Source organism: Biomphalaria glabrata, chromosome 3 (assembly GCF_947242115.1).
Source record: "Biomphalaria glabrata chromosome 3, xgBioGlab47.1, whole genome shotgun sequence".
Taxonomy (NCBI): Eukaryota; Metazoa; Mollusca; class Gastropoda; family Planorbidae; genus Biomphalaria; species Biomphalaria glabrata.
The window spans coordinates 4,617,874-4,636,194 of NC_074713.1; the positions used below are offsets into that span (position 1 = coordinate 4,617,874).

An 18,321-nucleotide genomic window follows, 5' to 3' on the forward strand; every position below is an offset into this window, starting at 1 on the left:
ACCAAAAGGTTGGTTGAAAAGTCCAAAACTCACTATTGCTTCTTGTTTCCGTCGAGTGACCTGACTTTTTTTGCTGTCCTGAGACAGAAAGACAAAGTTGTAAAATGTCTGCCCACTGCTGTTAGTTGACTGCATACTGGTACCAAGACTGTGACTCCCGTCACCATAGCCTTGATTGTCTTTTGAAAACGCTCTGGCATTAGAGACCGTCTCTGATGAGACACTGAATAGAAGAGCAAGTAAATAAGTCACATTACAAAATCACACAGACACCTACGAACAATAAGAACACATGATCAATCTACCATTACCACCATGTTTTCAAAATAGGCTTAGAAGATAAATTACAAAGCTTATTTATAGCACAAACTGATACAGTTAGGTTGCATGCAGATCTAAAACATATTACTAATATAACTGTTATTAAGTTAGAACTTTCCCATTCATTTCACACAGTTACATCAGCAACTGTTATATTTCTTACAATCATAATGATAGTAATTTATTCATCATCATCATCAAACTCCATTAGAGTGAGGGCTTGAGAGGCTCAAATCCTCTCTTGAAAACGCCCTGGACAGAAACCCTGCTGTCTTGCGTAGTGCATAAATGTCGCCATACAGGTCGAGAATTTTGGGTTTCCCAGACCTGTCGAGATGGAGATCAGCAAGTCTGGGGGCAGTCAAACAGAATATGAGGCATATAAGACTGGTTGCAAATAAATAACTAATGAGTCAAGAGGGACTGTGGTGGTAGTGGTGTCGGATTATTGAAAATGTCAGATGACCAAAGGTTAGCTGTACTTCATAGAATTTAATTAAAGCTAATTGAAGACATTAAAGTCAAAGTTTCACCAACAGGTCCTAAATCTTAATCATTTCCCATTTTTTCAAGAAGACATCATGTTTTATGATTATGTCTGCCAGCATTGTTTGCCATCATACAAGATGTAACAAAAACTTTAACAGTAAAAAATATGGCAGGACTAATAGTAATAGAAAGACAATAAATATGCAGGTCTAATAGTAATCAAAGAAAGACAATCAAGAATGTATCCCCACACAGCATGAAGCAGACGTGAAGAGGCGAGACTTGTATGTTAAATAACACATGCGCTGCTGAGTTGGATTAAAAAGTGTCGGATTATCAAGGGTTGACTGTATATAAATGAGTTTTGTAGCACTAACCTTCTCTCTCTTTCTCTCAAATGTTTCAATCTATTCAAGTAGTCCACTAAAGCTCTACTGTCCAACATTTTCTCTGTCATTTTGTCTAAACACTGAACCTAGGAAGACAAGAAGTAGCTTATCTTCACAATTTCCAAACATGTAGAACAAACAGTTTACAAACAGACATTCCTTCTAAAAAAAAAAATAAGATTCCTATGAGCTACCAATATTGATGTGTTAACACATAGAAACTAATGAGGCACTAAACTAAATGGTTTTGTAGACTTATTCCAGTCACTTATTCCATGCTCTAGTAGCACTAGGAAAACAAAGAGGACCTATACAAATAAGAAATATGTCATTATCTTCATGGACTATTTTATTATTTGACTGTAGCAACGTTGTTACTCGTAGTCAATTGTATGTACTCATTTCTGATAAACCTGACAGTTCTATTTTCGGTTACATTCTAGTTTCTTAATGTTTTCTTGAAATGAAGAATCCTAAACAGAATCTAGTATTGGTGCACGTTTGACTGCACACTTGGTCAAGAGCAAGAGTTTGTTTCAATGGTATTCTACACTGGAATTATTTAGTAATGTTACTTTGTTTCAATATTTGCATTATTGTTTTTATTCTGTGAATTGAGCTTAAAAAGATAAACATTTAATCACTGCATTTACTTTAGTGTGTCACGGTTAGAAACCTATGAGCTGTTGTTTAACTGAAAAAATTTAATGTACATACTTACATTAGAGCATCTCAGTTCATCATTTCTCAAAATAGAACACCACAATTAGTGTAAGATTTGGATTTTGAATCTTATTTGATTTATATTTTCTTTTAATAGACTAAAATTCTTTCTTTGTTTTCTTTAACTTTCTATGAAAAAACAAAATCACAAAAACTGAAAAGAACTAGTAAAGAATACAATATGTCAAACTAAAAGACTAACCTTGACTTGAGATGAAATCATTTCACTCTCTTTTATAATCACAATGTAAGAGATGCCTCTGTTACGACAATTTTCTTGCAAAGCATCAAAGTCCTGAATAATTCATTTTTAAACAAGTTTCTATTATTTATATAGGCAGGTGGACTAGGCTAAAGGAGTGTCAAATTTGTCAAACCTAAGCTGACATACAAGTAAGAGGAACTAATTAAAGTAAAAGTAAAAGTTCCCCTTGCGATCTATAGGGCAGATGATGTAAAGGTCATCTGTTTCTGTGGCCTATGGTTTATGAGGGTGTCATGTGGCCAGCACAACGACCAACCACCTTTACTTTTCCCAAAAAAAATGCCAGGTACCCATTAGAGCTGGGTAGACTTAGAGGCGCAGGAAGATCCCATAATTAAAAATCCCAGTCTTCACCAGGATTCGAACCTCCGCCCCGGTATGGAAGCCAAGTGCTTTACCGCTCAGCCATCGTGCCTCCTAGGAACTAATTAGTTAAGTTTTAAATGTTCTTAAAATAAAACATTAAGTACGGAAAGGATTCCAAACAACCACTACAATAAAATGCAAAATTACTGAAAAAAACAAACAACTTAATACAATTTAAAGAGGAAAGTCTGTAATTCTACTATCTGACCTTATTATTATCAATTCAAAGTAAACACAAACAATACTGAACAGAATATGTAAGACAATTTGTCCTCAAAAAGTTTATCTAAGCAAATAAAAGTCTAATATGTTTCAGCTCATCTCTATTCTATAAGATAGTGAAAAGAACTGAATTGAAACTGTACCTCTGGCTTATCAAATAAGACTTCAGTTCTAAAGCCAGCTGACCTCAGTTCTCTGGCTACTGCTAACCTCTCCTTCACCATCAAGTGATAGCCCAGACTGCAGACTAGTACATCACATGGGGAAAGGTTTTTGTTCTGTAGATGAGATTGAATTGCAAAGGTCTTAATATTAAGACAAATAAAATTGATATGAAACTAATTGGTACTTTGCTTGTTAAAAGTGCTGGTTCTGTGGATAGTTGAGAAAAAAAAAAGCCCTGATTGCAGAGAGAAACAATTATGTTGATACAATCTGGGAAACTCTGACCATACCTTGTGGACTTGTAGCTACAAACTGATAAATAAGCCTGCCACTTTAGAAGTCTGTGACACTGAATATACTTTAATGTCATTATCTATAGGCAGATTGATGTCAATGACAAACACTTGGGAATTCATTCACAGAAACAGGACTAAAAAGAAAATGAAGCTTTTATTTCTGGCATGCTCCATATTATAAGAAGTTTTCTCCCTTATTTTTCGCTGAAGACCTCTTTGCAAAAAGAGATCCATATGTTTTAGATAAAAACTACATGCAGTTTGGAAGGTCTACTTACTGTTAGAAGTTGATTTTTAATTTTTTATATCTTCCTGGACTCACCTGTTCATCCTCCGCTACAACAGCTGCTAGTCTGTCAAATGATAAGCTAATTCCAACTCCACGAGGATACTCTGAAGCACTTGCATACACTTTAAATTTCTCTATCTGAATTAGAAGTGCATTATATATTTTAACAATTACAATAATAACTACCAAAACATCAATACAATAAAAAAATACAATGTAACCATATATAATTTAACAAATAAAAGCAAATATATTTAAGTTACATCACCAGTTTATCATAGCGACCTCCTGCAGCCAGAACTTCAGGCAGCAGTTTTTTCTTTTTCTTGCTGTCACACATGACTTCAAAGATGACACCAGAATATTGATTTGGATTATAAATTAGACCAACAGTCACAATTATCTGAAACAGAGGAGAACATTTAGTTAGTAATTACCATGAAAGCATTTTGCAGTAATTTTAATATGAAACAAATAAAAAAACAACAACCAAAGTAACCTAATCAACTCCAAGCTATCAAACTATCCAACAATTCTCACCTTCAGTTTTAGCCCCAGGCTGACTGTGTGAGATATAATATTTTCAATGTCATGTAATCCAGTTTTAGCTAATGAACAAGCCTAGAGAGTAGATCAATTAAATATTTAAAAAAAATAAATCTGTCTCAATTAAAGTTAAATTACTACATTCCACATGCTTAGACAACTATTGGGTAGCAAAATCAGTTAACTACTAAATATGATTTATTAAGTGAAACTTATCTTTTTTTATATATATATTTTATATACATCACATCAATTTTGTTTTTGTTAATGGGTGTAGTCACTCACTATGGTTCACAGTTTTGCATTTTTGTTTAATTTTACTTAATATCTGTGTTCCATGAAGCTTTGAGATGAATTATAAGATATGTTTCAATTTTGCTTTGATTTTGCATCAATACTCTCAAGTGGTGAGTCCATGAACCAGTTTCATTGTTCATTCCATGGGGAAAAAAAGACCTAAGCAAAAGGTTTAGTATACTGACCAAGGATGTTCCTTTGGTTATACTTCTGATGCAAGCTTCCCTGGAAACCTTGTCAATGGGACCCTCAACATTCAACAAAACATTCAATTGGGTGGCTGCTTGCTCTGACAATTTTATTTTGAGATGGTCGCTGACTAGATCAGAGATTTTGCTCTTGGGTTTGCTGGGCTGAAACATTCAGGAGAGTTTTTAAATCAAGAAACAATTAATAATCACTTGAAAGCTTATGATGGTTTAAAATTGTTCAAATAACCAGGATTATGAATAAGACTTTTTTAGAAAAAGAAATCATGAATCATAAGAAAATTATTAAATGAACAAATTAAATGGCTTACAATTAAATTTGCTTGAACCTAAAAAATGCCAGTCCCAGATGTGCCAGATACAAACTGAAAGAGTACTAGAAAATCTTACCATTTTCTCTGTCAGGAGAGCCAAGGTTGTGGAGTGCAAGTTCTCTGCAATGCCACAATGTAATAAAACAGCTTTCAATAGAGACATATGGTTCATCCTAACATAGTAATTCCGAGCCTGTGAATTGTTATTTTAATCCATATGTAATGTAAATAAGAGCTCCAACTAATTAAGGAACATTCTTCAATTGATTACTATTGGATAGTAATAATCTTTTTTATTTCATATTTTGTCTCTTACTTTTGTATATTATACTACATCTCATAACTGTAGTGATAACATTTGTATTGTAAATTATAAGATACATTTAAATGGTTTTAATTTAATGAAGAATTATGGCAATGACAACATTATGTGTATCTTTAAAACTAAAAAATTAATGTATCGTGACTACTTGTATTTTACTCCATAGTTCTACATTCTAATTGTATGCACTATTTTACAAAGACTGACCTGTAATGATGGATACTTATTAATAATTTCTTGGACCACTGTCAGCACTTCAGCATCTGGTATCAAACTAGCACTGAAAAAATGAAAAAAAAAAGTTTGCTTATATCATACATGAGCCAAACTATCTCAATCATACTGTGTCTATACATCTGCAGAGACAAACTATCTCAATCATACTGTGTCTATACATCTGTAGAGACACACTATCTCAATCATACTGTGTCTATACATCTGTAGAGACACACTATCTCAATCATACTGTGTCTATACATCTGTAGAGCCAAACTATCTCAATCATACTGTCTATACATCTGTAGAGCCAAACTATCTCAATTATACTGTATCTATACATCTGCAGAGACAAACTATCTCAATCATACTGTGTCTATACATCTGTAGAGCCAAACTATCTCAATCGTACTGTGTCTATACATCTGTAGAGACACCCTATCTCAATCTTCTGTGTCTATACATCTGCAGTTTATAAGATATCGGCTAATGGTCAATAAAAATCTGAAATGTGAAGAATTATTCGCTAACAATGAGAAAGCTAGGTAAAAAAACAGAAACTGTCAGATGTTACTATGAATACTGTAAAATTCTTGTTAAGAATTAGAAGTCTAGATGACATAAAATTCACCTGTTTATGTGAAAATCACATATGCCAAGAAAACTTTTAAGTGCGTTGGTCTTAGGAATGTCTTAAAGAGCTTACTATAAATCTCAGAAAATCTGAAGAACTTCATGTGCTATAAGCCAAATGCTTGTGAACTTATCCATCCTATTTTTTAAGGCATTAGAGTGGGGGAAATTAGAAGTGGTCGTTACATTGTGTGATACAGGTGAAAAAAGAAAATAAATTGTAAGACACAGCAAATGAAAAAATAAGAAATTATAAGATGATTACAGACTAACACCCTAAAAGGAGATGTCCTAAGGAAATGAGAAGAAATGAGACCAACACTCAAAGTACTCACCTGGAAGATGGGGTGATGATATGAGACAAAACACACAAAAAGGACTCACCTCGAGGTTGGGGTGATGATATGGGACAAAACACACCAAAAGTACTCACCTGGAGGGTGGCGTGATGATATGAGACAAAACACACCAAAAGTACTCACCTGGAGGATGGGGTGATGATGATGAGACAAGACACACCAAAATAACTCACCTGGGGGATGGCGTGATGATATGAGACAAAACAAACCAAAAGTACTCACCTGGAGGATGGCGTGATGATATCAAAGGAACATTCAGTCAACTCTTTTGGGTGGACATTGTACAGGACATTAAAAAATTTCTTTTCTCTAAAAACTTTTCCTAGAGCGTATCTCTTCATGGACTGGACATTGTTTCTCATTACATAGCGTGCTAGGGAAACCTGCAGGGACAGATGACAATTCGTGCAAGCTTTCAATTCATAGATTTAATTCTTTAATTAAAAAAGTTAATGTAAAAAAAACAAAAAAAAACACCATAAAACTAAGAGAATTTTCCAGCAATCAAAGGAATAACTGGATTACTTGCAAATTACTGCGCTTTTGGTCAACATGACAGATTTCGACAGAGAAGTTGGAATTAAAAAACAAAATAATGTTCTGAAGATACAAATTTTCAAGTTGAGACTTTGACCAGTTGTTTTGTAAGTAGGTCTAACTGGACAGCATGAAAGAATTTGAAAGAAAAGGTTGAAAGTTATTGTGGTTTCTTGGAAAGTCTTTTTAAAATAATATACAAGTTGGTCAGCTCAGTTCTATCAGTAAGTTGTACTTTTACATTATTGTTAGTTAATTGTATTAGTATCCAATCTCTTCATTTTAAATTTATTACGATGATTTGTGAATACTTTTAATGCTTTGCTTTATAAATTATTCTGGGAATAGATTATAAAAGAATTAAACCTCAAAGCAACTTAATTCTGTGTTACTTCAGTGTATAATTTATTAAATCTGGATGCATGCTGTGGTACTGAGAGAGAAGAACAACATAAACATTGAAAAACAGAAACTCTCAAATAGACAATGCAACAAAAAGATACAAAGCTTTGTCCTCAACATACAAATTGAAACACATTATTTCTCTAAATTATGCAAAGATTTAACTTTTAAGCAACTATTTTCCTTAAGTCTTCTTGAGGGAGCAAAGTGAAACATTAACTATTGGGAGATATTCACAGAACAGCAGATGTACTAATAGTAGGTTGAACAGCCTGAAACATCAAATTTATCCGAAGCTCCAAAGGACAATCAGAGAATATAATGATTACATTTAGTTCAATTCAATATGAAATTTAGAATCATAAAAATAATAATATGCGTTATGAGCTTATAAGTAAAAAAGAATTTGTCAATAATATCTTGGGACCAGAAATGCTAATAATAAAAACAAATAGTTATAGACATACAGAACCAGTGATTAGTTGCTACATGCAAAAATCACTAAGGTATAAAAATAACATAGGGATAATAATGACAGGTGAACTTACTCTATGGTCAAATGGAAGAGTGACAACACCTCCTCTATGGTCCATCACCATTACTATCTGCTCATTGTCTTCATAGACACTACACTTTGGCACCAACAATGGAAGGGGGATGTGAAGTGCTCCATGACTAGTGAAGACTTGTGTTAGCACTGACTCTAACTGTTGGTTGACTAGAGCAGTCTTCCAGGAGATGACATTCTGTGTACATATATTGGTGTACATTATTTCATGCAAATATATACATTTCTAAGAAATTTTTACAATATAATTTAAAAAAAAACACACAAAAAAACAACAAAAATAATGATGTCATAGAAAACCTTCACTAGAAGGACCATTCATTTATTCATGAACCAGAGATCATAAATAAATTCCTACTCATCATTTCTTGGTTACTAGTATAAATAATTTTTTTTTATAATTCTCAAAATGGTTGTTGTAGGTTTATATCTATGTTGAATAACTATGAATAGTTGGGTTTTTTTTTTTGTGTATCTGATTAATTATGTGCACTCCAGGATCAAACTAGTAAGCTCTTCCTATTGTAACACTATATCATATCACTACGGAGGAAGCATTAGGTATGACAAAGGTGCAAGTGAAAAAAAAAGTCAAAATGGACAACTGCTCCTCTTGAGATATTGAGTCAACAATAGTAATCCATTTAGCATCCTTGACATTGCTTATTTTATCTATATCTTCCTTTTTTCACTTTCTTACATTCTTCTTTAGGTCTTCTTTATTACTGTATTTCTAGCTTATACAAAGTAAACTGATTCTTAAAAATTAAAATGTAAACAAAGAGTGAATAACTGAGTAGCACTAATCATATAAATCTCCAAAATCACTAACAGCGCTTGGGTTGTCTCTCCTGAATACAATGTAACATCTCAGTTCTGGGCAGACCTATACATATTTTAAAAACTGCTAGTCATTGAACTTACTTCAAAATTTCTTTGATCATAAGTGATGTCATGGAGAGGAGAGACCTCTTGTTTAAATATAGCATTCAACATGTATCTGTAGGACGAGGACTGGGGATTGCAGATTGTAGATCTTAAAATCTCACTCAGCTCTGTCTCCTGCATCAGGGGAGGGGGCAGAAGGTCAGAACTCAGGAGTTCCTTGGAGGAAGGTCTCAATGTAGGCTCATGGTTTAGCAGCCAACGAATAATTTTAGCCTGTTAGTACATTTTAGAAATTTAATTTCATAATATTATTTTTTATCAAAGTTACACTGTCAAATAAATACTATGTTAATATTTTTTATTTTGCAAATATAAGAAACTGAATGTAAAAATGTTGAGACCAAAAAATATTACTTGGTTGCAAAGTTCTTCTGTATAAAATTCTTCAGGTAAAATAATTTCAGGTTGACGTAAACCATTGATAATCCTAACTCTCTCCATCCCAGTAGACAGTGACTTGTAACACATTTCAAAGAAGATAATACCCAGACTATAAATATCTACTTTCTGAAACATTAAACATTTGATAACAACATTAGAGCAGCATTACAAATAACAAACACTTATCCTACGTATCTTAAATTACAAAATATTAAAACAATCATAGGCTATATAATATCTCCACAGAAATTATCCTAAAGGTCTTTTGTTAGTATTTGGGAGTGAGAAAAGTTACCTGATCATAGTGAACTTTGCCCAGACCCTTCATGATCTCAGGGCTAACATAAAGAGCTGTGCCAACCTGGCCAGTCAGATCTCCAGTGCTACAGCCAGATCTTGAGAGATTCAAGCCCATGTCTTGAGAAGAAGGCAATGTTGAGTCGACCACTGTTCCTTGCTGAAGAATATCAGATTTGAATTTGAATTTGATTAAAAGCAACTAAAAACAAGCAATAGAAAAAAAGAATACTTTTAAAATCAAAGGGAAAGAACAGCTAATTACTGCAATTTCCTGAAAATTACAGGGTTTAGCACCCTTTCTGCTATTTAAACAAAAATTAATTAATTAGTACTAAATGGTTTATTTTTTTATTGATTTGTATATTGTTATCAACTATGAATAATTGTACAAAATTTCAACTTGATAGGGAAGTGGGAGAAAAAATGTGTCAAAATGTAATAAGGGGACTAAATCCATATATACATCCACATATCTCATAAGGTAGCATTTATTCCCCTTATTTCGATATCAAACAAAATAATTAATAACCAACAATTAATTAATTAATTGGTTAATTTGTCTGATTAATTCATGTCTTCCCAGGTTGAATGAATAAATGTGCCAAATTTTAACTTCATCAGAGAGTGAAAAATGGGAGAAAAATATTGTCAAACTTTTTACCAGACAGACAGACAGAGTGAGTTGATATTAGCTTTGTAGAAATGTAAGATTCCTTTAAGGTATTTAAAAGTAAGACTGATTCTTCAAAAATTTCAGTTACATGTAGCTGGGAAAATACAGTTCATCAGATCTTGTGGTTAATTATGTTTTGTGGACATTACAATGATCAAACATATCCACAGTTCTCAACATCTAGTACTGACTGAACATAGGAATTCAAATCCAAAGTAGAAAAAATGACAGCTCTACTAATTCAATTAGTTCCTTAGCAACAGATACTAGAGAGCAATAGTATTTTGATAAAAATGATAACAAAGCCTTAAAGAGACATTTAGGTCATTTTTTTAAATATTTGTATTTGTATTAGCCTTAAAATAAAGGGTTACAAAAAACTAAAATACATGGGCACCAGCTGTGGAAGTTGCCTACATCTCTGTGGATGAAGCTTTCCGCCCTATGGGCAAAGATGGAAGGACACATGTCTAAGTTAGTAAGTAATACATTATTCCACCCTTATTTCCAACATTTGGAGAAGTGCTTGAGGGATGCCAAAGTGATGTTTGGGACAGACAAATAACATAAAACACTCAAAAAGTATCTTACCCTAGCTATTATGTCAGTTGTTGCAAGCCCAAAGTCACCGATTTTGACATGGTCATGAGAATCTAAGAAAATGTTGACTGGTTTTAAATCTCTGTGAATCATACCCTGGTAAAAAAAATAAACAAAATGAAGAATCAATAAGCAGGCGAAGAATTGGTTAAAAAAAAAAAAAATCGGTTGAGTAATGTAAATGTTTTGGTTGTGGGAATAAAGGATGTGAAAGTAATGATTACATTACACTTACCTTGCCATGTATGTGAACTAATCCTTCAATAATTTCTCTAAACAGTCTCCAGACCCTGTCCATGTCATTACACAGACCAGCATCAATACAGTTCCTCAATGTACTTTTCTCACAGTACTCCATCTACACAATCAGATAATACATTAGAGAACACTGTCAAACCAAAATAGTTATAACTCTCCATCTAATAAGAAGATACATTAGAGACCATTGTCAAACCAAACTAATTAAAACTCTCCTAATTCTGTTTGCTTTATTCAGTTCACAAACCTGAATGTAGAGTATTTTTAACAGCATGTTTTCTTCTGTTTTCTTGTTAGGTGTATTCACTTCAGTTAAAGCCTCTTCCTCACTCTAAAATATTGGGAAACACAAAAATGTGTATATATAATGTACACACAAGCACACATCTTACACTATGGGTCATGACTGCTGTATGTAATCTTACTGTTCATGTTATGTAAATACCTCAGATTGTGATTTTTTCTTCCCATCTACATCATCAAATATAATGCTATCTTCTGATCTGTCCATTTTTGGCCTGAAGATGAAAAAACAACATTATTTGCTTTTATCATTGTTTTTGATTTAGTAACTTTAGTAAACACAATCCACTGGCTGGAAAAATTAATTGCAAAGTGACCATGCTTTGTCATCTATCATAAAAGCCGTTGAACTGATAACTCCTTATGTTCTGCTCTATGGGTACATATCTTCTAGGTGTGCTGTGTTTTCTGCTCAAAACCTATGAACTAAAGGTCTTTTTAATACATAGATTCAAAGTTTGGAACATGTTCCCATGTGTACTGAGAAAACACATAAAAAGCATGACTACCATCAAGAAACATAGTAAGACCTATCTGTTCAATCATTTTTTAAGACCTATCTGTTCAATCATTTTTAAGACCTATCTGTTCAATCATTTTTAAGACCTATCTGTTCAATCATTTTTAAGACCTATCTGTTCAATCATTTTTAAGACCTATCTGTTCAATCATTTTTAAGACCTATCTGTTCAATCATTTTTAAGACCTATCTGTTCAATCATTTTTAAGACCTATTTGTTCAATCATTTTTAAGACCTATCTGTTCAATCATTTTTAAGACCTATCTGTTCAATCATTTTTAAGACCTATCTGTTCAATCATTTTTAAGACCTATCTGTTCAATCATTTTAAGACCTTTCTGTTCAATCATTTTTAAGACCTATCTGTTCAATCATTTTTAAGACCTATCTGTTCAATCATTTTTAAGACCTATCTGTTTCAATCATTTTTAAGACCTATCTGTTCAATCATTTTTAAGACCTATCTGTTTCAATCATTTTTAAGACCTATCTGTTCAACCCTTTTTTACATTCACTTGCCTTTTAGTTTTATGTCTGCTACATTCTCAATGAGCATTAAGCAGTGTTATTTGACTGAAATTATTATTTGGTAGCAGTAACCGAAACAATTGACACCATAGACCGCAATCACTGATTAGAGCAATCTCAATACTTTAGGATCGCTGTATATTTGTATTGAGTCTATTTTATTTCAGTGTTAACATAGTCTCTATGGAGAATTGCTGACTAAATGATGCTGTAAAATGAAAACTTTACAATTTATGTTGACAGTGCTGAAACCATGAAACCAGGATGGCTGCCTGGTCATGAGGTTTGCGCGCTGGACTGTCGTTCGGATTTATCGATGGTCGAGGGTTCAAATCCTGCCCACTCCCATCCCCCGTCGTCCTGCGGGAGGTTTGGACTAGGAAGTAAACTGTCTTCAACTCTGAAGGAACATCCGAAACATGTAGAACATTTTACAAACAAACCAGTAATTTAGAATCAAAATTGTGTTGCTTATAAACTAATAACAAATACATTTGTAGAGAACGTACATAAATGATGTGCCAAAAACATCCGCCTCATCCTCAGAAGATGAAGAAGACGAGTCTATGGTGGTCATAGCACCTACAGAAAAACATAATAATAATTTTGTAATAGATTCTAAATACCAATAAAATAGATCAATCCTAACAATGTTCTTGTAAACTGTGGCCAGGTAAAAAGTTGTGACAGGGTTGTTAATCACTTGACTACCAAACTGAGGGGTTTGAGTTGGAATTCTTGCCAGGTGTGGGTTAAGGAGGTTATCCATTATTTCTCCAAGACATACTTATAAAAACAGGTGATGAAGATTTCCTGCATCAATGGCTAGAATGCCGAATTAAAAGAAACATTTGATAGTGAAAATTAAAACTTTTTTGAATTAGGAGACTTATTTTTTTTATGTTCAGGTAACTAACCATCACTAAATGCCTATAAGGACTTTTAATGCACATTGGCAAATGCAAATAAAGTAATTAGCAATACCTTTATAACTATAATGTATATATATTTTTCATTTTTACAATATTTTACTTTTATGTAAATAATTCTAACCAATAGTAAAACCTTTTTTTTATACACTCATACAAATAACTTAACTACACTGTGGTATCGACATCCCAGTTTTCCTAAAAATTCTTATGGCACAAATATATTTGTTCAATATTTTAAGGATAGTTTAATTTTTTGGTCAGTTTCATAGATTGGTTTAATTGCTTAAATTGTAATAAGTAGTATGTCAAAATTTTCGACCAGAATCTTCATTTTCAATTTATTTTTCTTCAAATTGACATTGAGAGTTTTAACATTATTATTATTATTATTAAATATTTTTTTTACATTGATCTATCAGTTTTTTTTTTAGTTTCAATAAGTCAACCAAAAAAAACTAGGGTGTACATCTCAATAATGTCAAGAATGAACTACAATCTGAGAACTCCACTTATTGCCTCTCATAAGACCACATGCAAATTGTTGAGTCCACTAAGCTAGAATTCCTCTAGATAAATTAACATCACTGCAAAAGTGCATGTGCAATGTCAAGTGAGTTTAAAATTAAACAGCACACATAAAAAAGGAGCTAGTTATCTCAATTTAATTACCTTGTATAAAATAAACTTCTTTTTTGCATTTAAAAAGAAGATTATATTTACAAAAGATAGCATGCAGCTATTTTATGATCCATATTTCAACTAATATTTTTTTGAATTTTCATTTTAATATATTATAGAATGTGTAGCCATTATTCAGAAAACTGAGTAACTATTTTATACAAACAGAGCAAATTGAACAAGTTTAATGAGAACTAAAGAATATAGCTAATACAAATACGACATAACAATTACTTTAAAAGTTAAAGTTTTAAAAACAGGAGGTGGAGGTGGGGAGAAAGTAAAATACTTACATGGATCAAAAGATGTTGTCCATTCCACAGATTCATCTCCTGCTCTGGGAACCAGATTTTCAATATCATTGACTGGATCATAGCTGGAGCTAGCTGACCTCAGGTTGGGTGTTTTGGTAAGAGGTATGACCTTCACTATGTGAGGAGCTTTCTTATGGGAGACAGAAGTCTTGAGAGCTTGAGATGATGAGGAAGTGAAGCTGGAAGAAGACTCTGACAAGGCTGGATCATTGCTGATCTCTATCCAGGAACAGTAATATCTGACAGCAGAACAATGACACAGACTAAGTACATTGGTGAAATTAACTTTTTAAGAGGTAAGATTAAACATTCTAAGTGGTGTGTGGTAAGGCTAAACATTCTAAGTTTGGTTTGACCAAACCTTTACATTGTGAGGTTTTAAATTCTGTTGCATATCTATGTCAAACTTATTTTGTTAACCTAAATTGTATTGCTAGCTTAATTTTTCTTTGTGCTGTCAAGTTAAACATATTAAATTGTGTAGTATAGCCATAACTTCTATAAGTTGTGTTCTAAAGCTTGACTCTGCTAAGTCAACTGTACAAACCTGACAACATTTTCATGGTTTAATCGAGACAAAAGTTTCACTTCTCTCTTCATTTTTTTATTGAATAATTTACTACGAGGGTTCAAAGGAATTCTTTTGATGGCGTAAAACCTTCCATCTAATTTGTTCTTCACCTGAATTTTAAGAAATGCAACAAATAAAGAGATTTGTAAGAAACAGAAGTAGCTTCACATTTAGTGTATGCACATATTGACTATATTCTATAAGTACATTACCGATTCTAAGACAACAGCATACAGATCTATGTTCTAAAAGTATATTACCAATTCTTAGACAATAATATACAGTTCATGACATTTAAACAATCACCTTTATCACATCTCCAAAACCTCCTTTGCCTAAAATTCTCAAAAGTTCGAATTCTGATGCCAAACGTGACTGACCACTAGCTACTAAACTGTTTAAGTATTCAAAGCCTTCATCTTCTTTAATATCTGAATTCTCTTCACCTGTTTCATCAGCATCTTTGACTTAGAATAAAAGCAAATACATTTTAAGAAATATCAAAATAAAATGTACATGATAGGAAAATGTTTAAAACTATATTTAAATTATTTTTTTAAAGATATTTTTGTTTAATTAAACGGGATTTATAACTATTTATGTCATTGTAAGATAAGTAATATTGCTTTAAAAAGATAATTTTCTTAATTACATTTGTAATTATTAAGTATGTGAAAGTTAAAATCTTTGAATAATTGTCAGTTAATGTAATTTCTTGAAATTCTTAAGAAATGCTCCAATTACTTGAAAAAAGGAAAGTCTGGTATTAATTGCTAATCTCTGTTTAACATCATGAACATATTGTTTCTAAAAGGAGTCCAGGCACAAAGAACTTACTTTTCAAAATGATATATCCAAATTTACTAAGAAAATAATCTTTTTTTGTAGAGCATATCATATACCATTATATTACGGTTATACATATTAAACACATAAAAATAGATATTTATATAGTAACAGTTGGTTTGGATATCTTTAAATTTTATAACCCTGTTTTATAGTTTATGAGATTATCTGTGAAGATAAAAAAAAAAACACTCCCAATTATACAAGACAGCATTATGACTAGAAGCATTCTTCATTTTTCTATTAATTAGATGAGGAACAACTTTGTACCTGGAGATGTGTTGCAGCTAGGAATTCCCTTAGCAGTGGGAGTTAGAGGCAACTTCTCCTTGATAAAATGATGTTCTAATAATTGTACAGCTGTCCATCGAAGTCTTTCGTCTCTTAATAAGCATCTGTTAGCAGGTTATTTAAATTCAAAGTTAGTTAAAGCCTTCTAGGAAGTCTAACTTAGATAAAACTACATGAATTAATAACACAAGAAACAAGTACATCCAACATACTTATTTAAAAAGTCTTGAACAACAGATGGTAAGGAGTTTGGTATGTCTGGCAAAGATTTCATCAATGGCTGGCCTATGATAAGTGATAACAACAACAAACCCTAGGGAGATAGAGACACACAGAGTCATGATAAATGAAGTGGGAAGATGAAATCTTTAAGTTGGTCTAACTCATGCTAGTTTAAAGAGAGCCTGAAAGACAAACTTTATTTCTCTGATGAGCAATTCAATAAACCAATATTAGATGTAAATGTGGTGGATGCATTTAAACACAAGTTTAGGGATTTATTGGGGGCATGGTGGCTGAGTGGTAAAGCACTTGGCTTTTGAACAGAGGGGTCTCAGGTTCAAATCTTCGTTTTTAATTTGGGATTTTTAAGATGCCCCTGGGTACCTGACATTAGTTGGTGAAAGTAAAAGTAGTTGGTCGATGTGCTGGTCACATAACACCTCGCTTATTAGCCATAGAAACAGATGACATTAACATCATTAGCCCCAAAGATCACAAGGTCTAAAAAGGGATACTTTAATTTTTTAACGTTACTATAACACTTATCAATAGCTACATATTTCTACTTGTTAAACATTAGGTACTGGTCAGACATTGCTCCTTAAGAATGAACAATTATTTTTTAAGATAAGATAAGATAAGATAACTTTTATTGATCCAATCTAATGGAAATTCAGCTTGACTACAATTGACAAGCTCAGCAAAACTTCTGTACAAAAACAATATTGATTAAAAATTTCGAACAACATTCACACACGAAACACATACACATTCACGACCAGCTGATCTTGTAACACTCTGACCGACAGTGGGATAAAGGAGTTTTAAAATTTTTTTTCAGTTTTAGTCCTAATGGAAAGGAGATGACCACTTCGTTCAGATCTGATGTAACAGTGGTTTAACGGGTGCAGGTTGTCTTTAAGAATCGTGAGTGATTTGGAAAGGCATCTTTCTTGGAAAAGCTCTTCAAGATTTGTGTGTCTATATCACTAAATTATGGAGGGAGGATTAGTTGAAAAGGGAAACTTTACTCAATGGCATTTAATAAAGTAAAATAAAGCAAAAAACACATTTCTAAGAAGCTCCTTTATTCTTAATTTAAAAAAAAAATTAAGCTTGACATTACAAATTAATATGGCCAGCAGTATTTACTAGTTGGTAGATGTCCCCCTTCTGTCCGCCTCGTCCTAAGACCACAGGTCTGGTATCTGAGAACTTCACACCTGGTCGAGTTTTATCAACAGCATCATAAAGATCACCAAGTCTAGCAAAGGAAAAGATAATAGTGAATGAGTAGGGAGGTTATGAAACTGATGAAACAATAGTCGATATTGTTAGAAGCGGTCCGATTCTTTGTTCCAAACTAAATTGGGCCAGCAGTGCTTTTTTCCTTATATATCTTTTGTATTTTTCAGTTCTCTTTTTAAATTAAACTGTCATTATTGAGGTGTGAATCTAAATGTATCTGATAGAAAAAAAAAATTCTGCACCAAAAATATGAAGAACTGAGATCAAACCCAATACAGGCTATAAAAAGAAAAGACCTGATACAAGGCATGTGAAACTACACATTTACAGTACTTTCTTTGATGGGTCTTTTACCCAAGATCTGTGTACCTTTTAGGACTAGCTTAAATCAAATCATTGTTTATTATATTACAAATATAACAAAAATCATATAGCTACCTCTTATCAATACTGTAGTCCCCTAATCTTACTTTACCACTTCTGTCAATAAAAATACTTGATGCCTGAAAAAAAAGAAGCATATTTTTATTAAAAATAAATTTTAAACTTCTATCAACTCTTACCTAAGAAAAATGTTTTTACTTCGGCAGAAAAAAAGTGTAAGTAATAAACTTCTGAAATCCACTATAGTAGTAGAAAAGAAAAAGCAATCTTATAGCCAGCTTTATTTGGACATTATAGTTGTATATATTATGAAATAGGTAACCCATCTCTCACTAGAGTTTACATTAAAGTAGTATTTGAAACTAAAGCCTGGCTCCAAACTGAATAATGAATGA

At 32.5% G+C, this 18,321-nt stretch overlaps 1 protein-coding gene across 5 annotated transcripts in view; it reads right to left on the bottom strand.

Annotated features, from left to right (window-relative positions):
• Positions 1-18,321, bottom strand: part of LOC106059194 (eIF-2-alpha kinase GCN2-like) — a 33,006-nt gene that overhangs the window by 4,045 nt on the left and 10,640 nt on the right. For all 5 annotated transcript variants that reach the window (XM_056022988.1, XM_056022989.1, XM_056022987.1 and 2 more), the window contains exons 12-38: positions 17,981-18,045; positions 17,447-17,558; positions 16,285-16,385; positions 16,052-16,176; positions 15,242-15,402; positions 14,912-15,045; positions 14,344-14,603; positions 12,950-13,022; positions 11,534-11,606; positions 11,336-11,419; positions 11,066-11,188; positions 10,822-10,926; positions 9,553-9,714; positions 9,231-9,383; positions 8,853-9,089; positions 7,909-8,106; positions 6,644-6,804; positions 5,421-5,493; positions 4,968-5,084; positions 4,554-4,721; positions 4,066-4,146; positions 3,794-3,928; positions 3,559-3,663; positions 2,919-3,053; positions 2,125-2,217; positions 1,188-1,285; positions 34-223 (exon numbers count right to left, since the gene is read on the bottom strand). In XM_056022988.1, the coding sequence (XP_055878963.1) occupies positions 34-223; positions 1,188-1,285; positions 2,125-2,217; positions 2,919-3,053; positions 3,559-3,663; positions 3,794-3,928; positions 4,066-4,146; positions 4,554-4,721; positions 4,968-5,084; positions 5,421-5,493; positions 6,644-6,804; positions 7,909-8,106; positions 8,853-9,089; positions 9,231-9,383; positions 9,553-9,714; positions 10,822-10,926; positions 11,066-11,188; positions 11,336-11,419; positions 11,534-11,606; positions 12,950-13,022; positions 14,344-14,603; positions 14,912-15,045; positions 15,242-15,402; positions 16,052-16,176; positions 16,285-16,385; positions 17,447-17,558; positions 17,981-18,045 (3,522 nt within the window). The remainder of the gene's footprint in view (positions 1-33; positions 224-1,187; positions 1,286-2,124; positions 2,218-2,918; positions 3,054-3,558; positions 3,664-3,793; positions 3,929-4,065; positions 4,147-4,553; positions 4,722-4,967; positions 5,085-5,420; positions 5,494-6,643; positions 6,805-7,908; positions 8,107-8,852; positions 9,090-9,230; positions 9,384-9,552; positions 9,715-10,821; positions 10,927-11,065; positions 11,189-11,335; positions 11,420-11,533; positions 11,607-12,949; positions 13,023-14,343; positions 14,604-14,911; positions 15,046-15,241; positions 15,403-16,051; positions 16,177-16,284; positions 16,386-17,446; positions 17,559-17,980; positions 18,046-18,321) is intronic.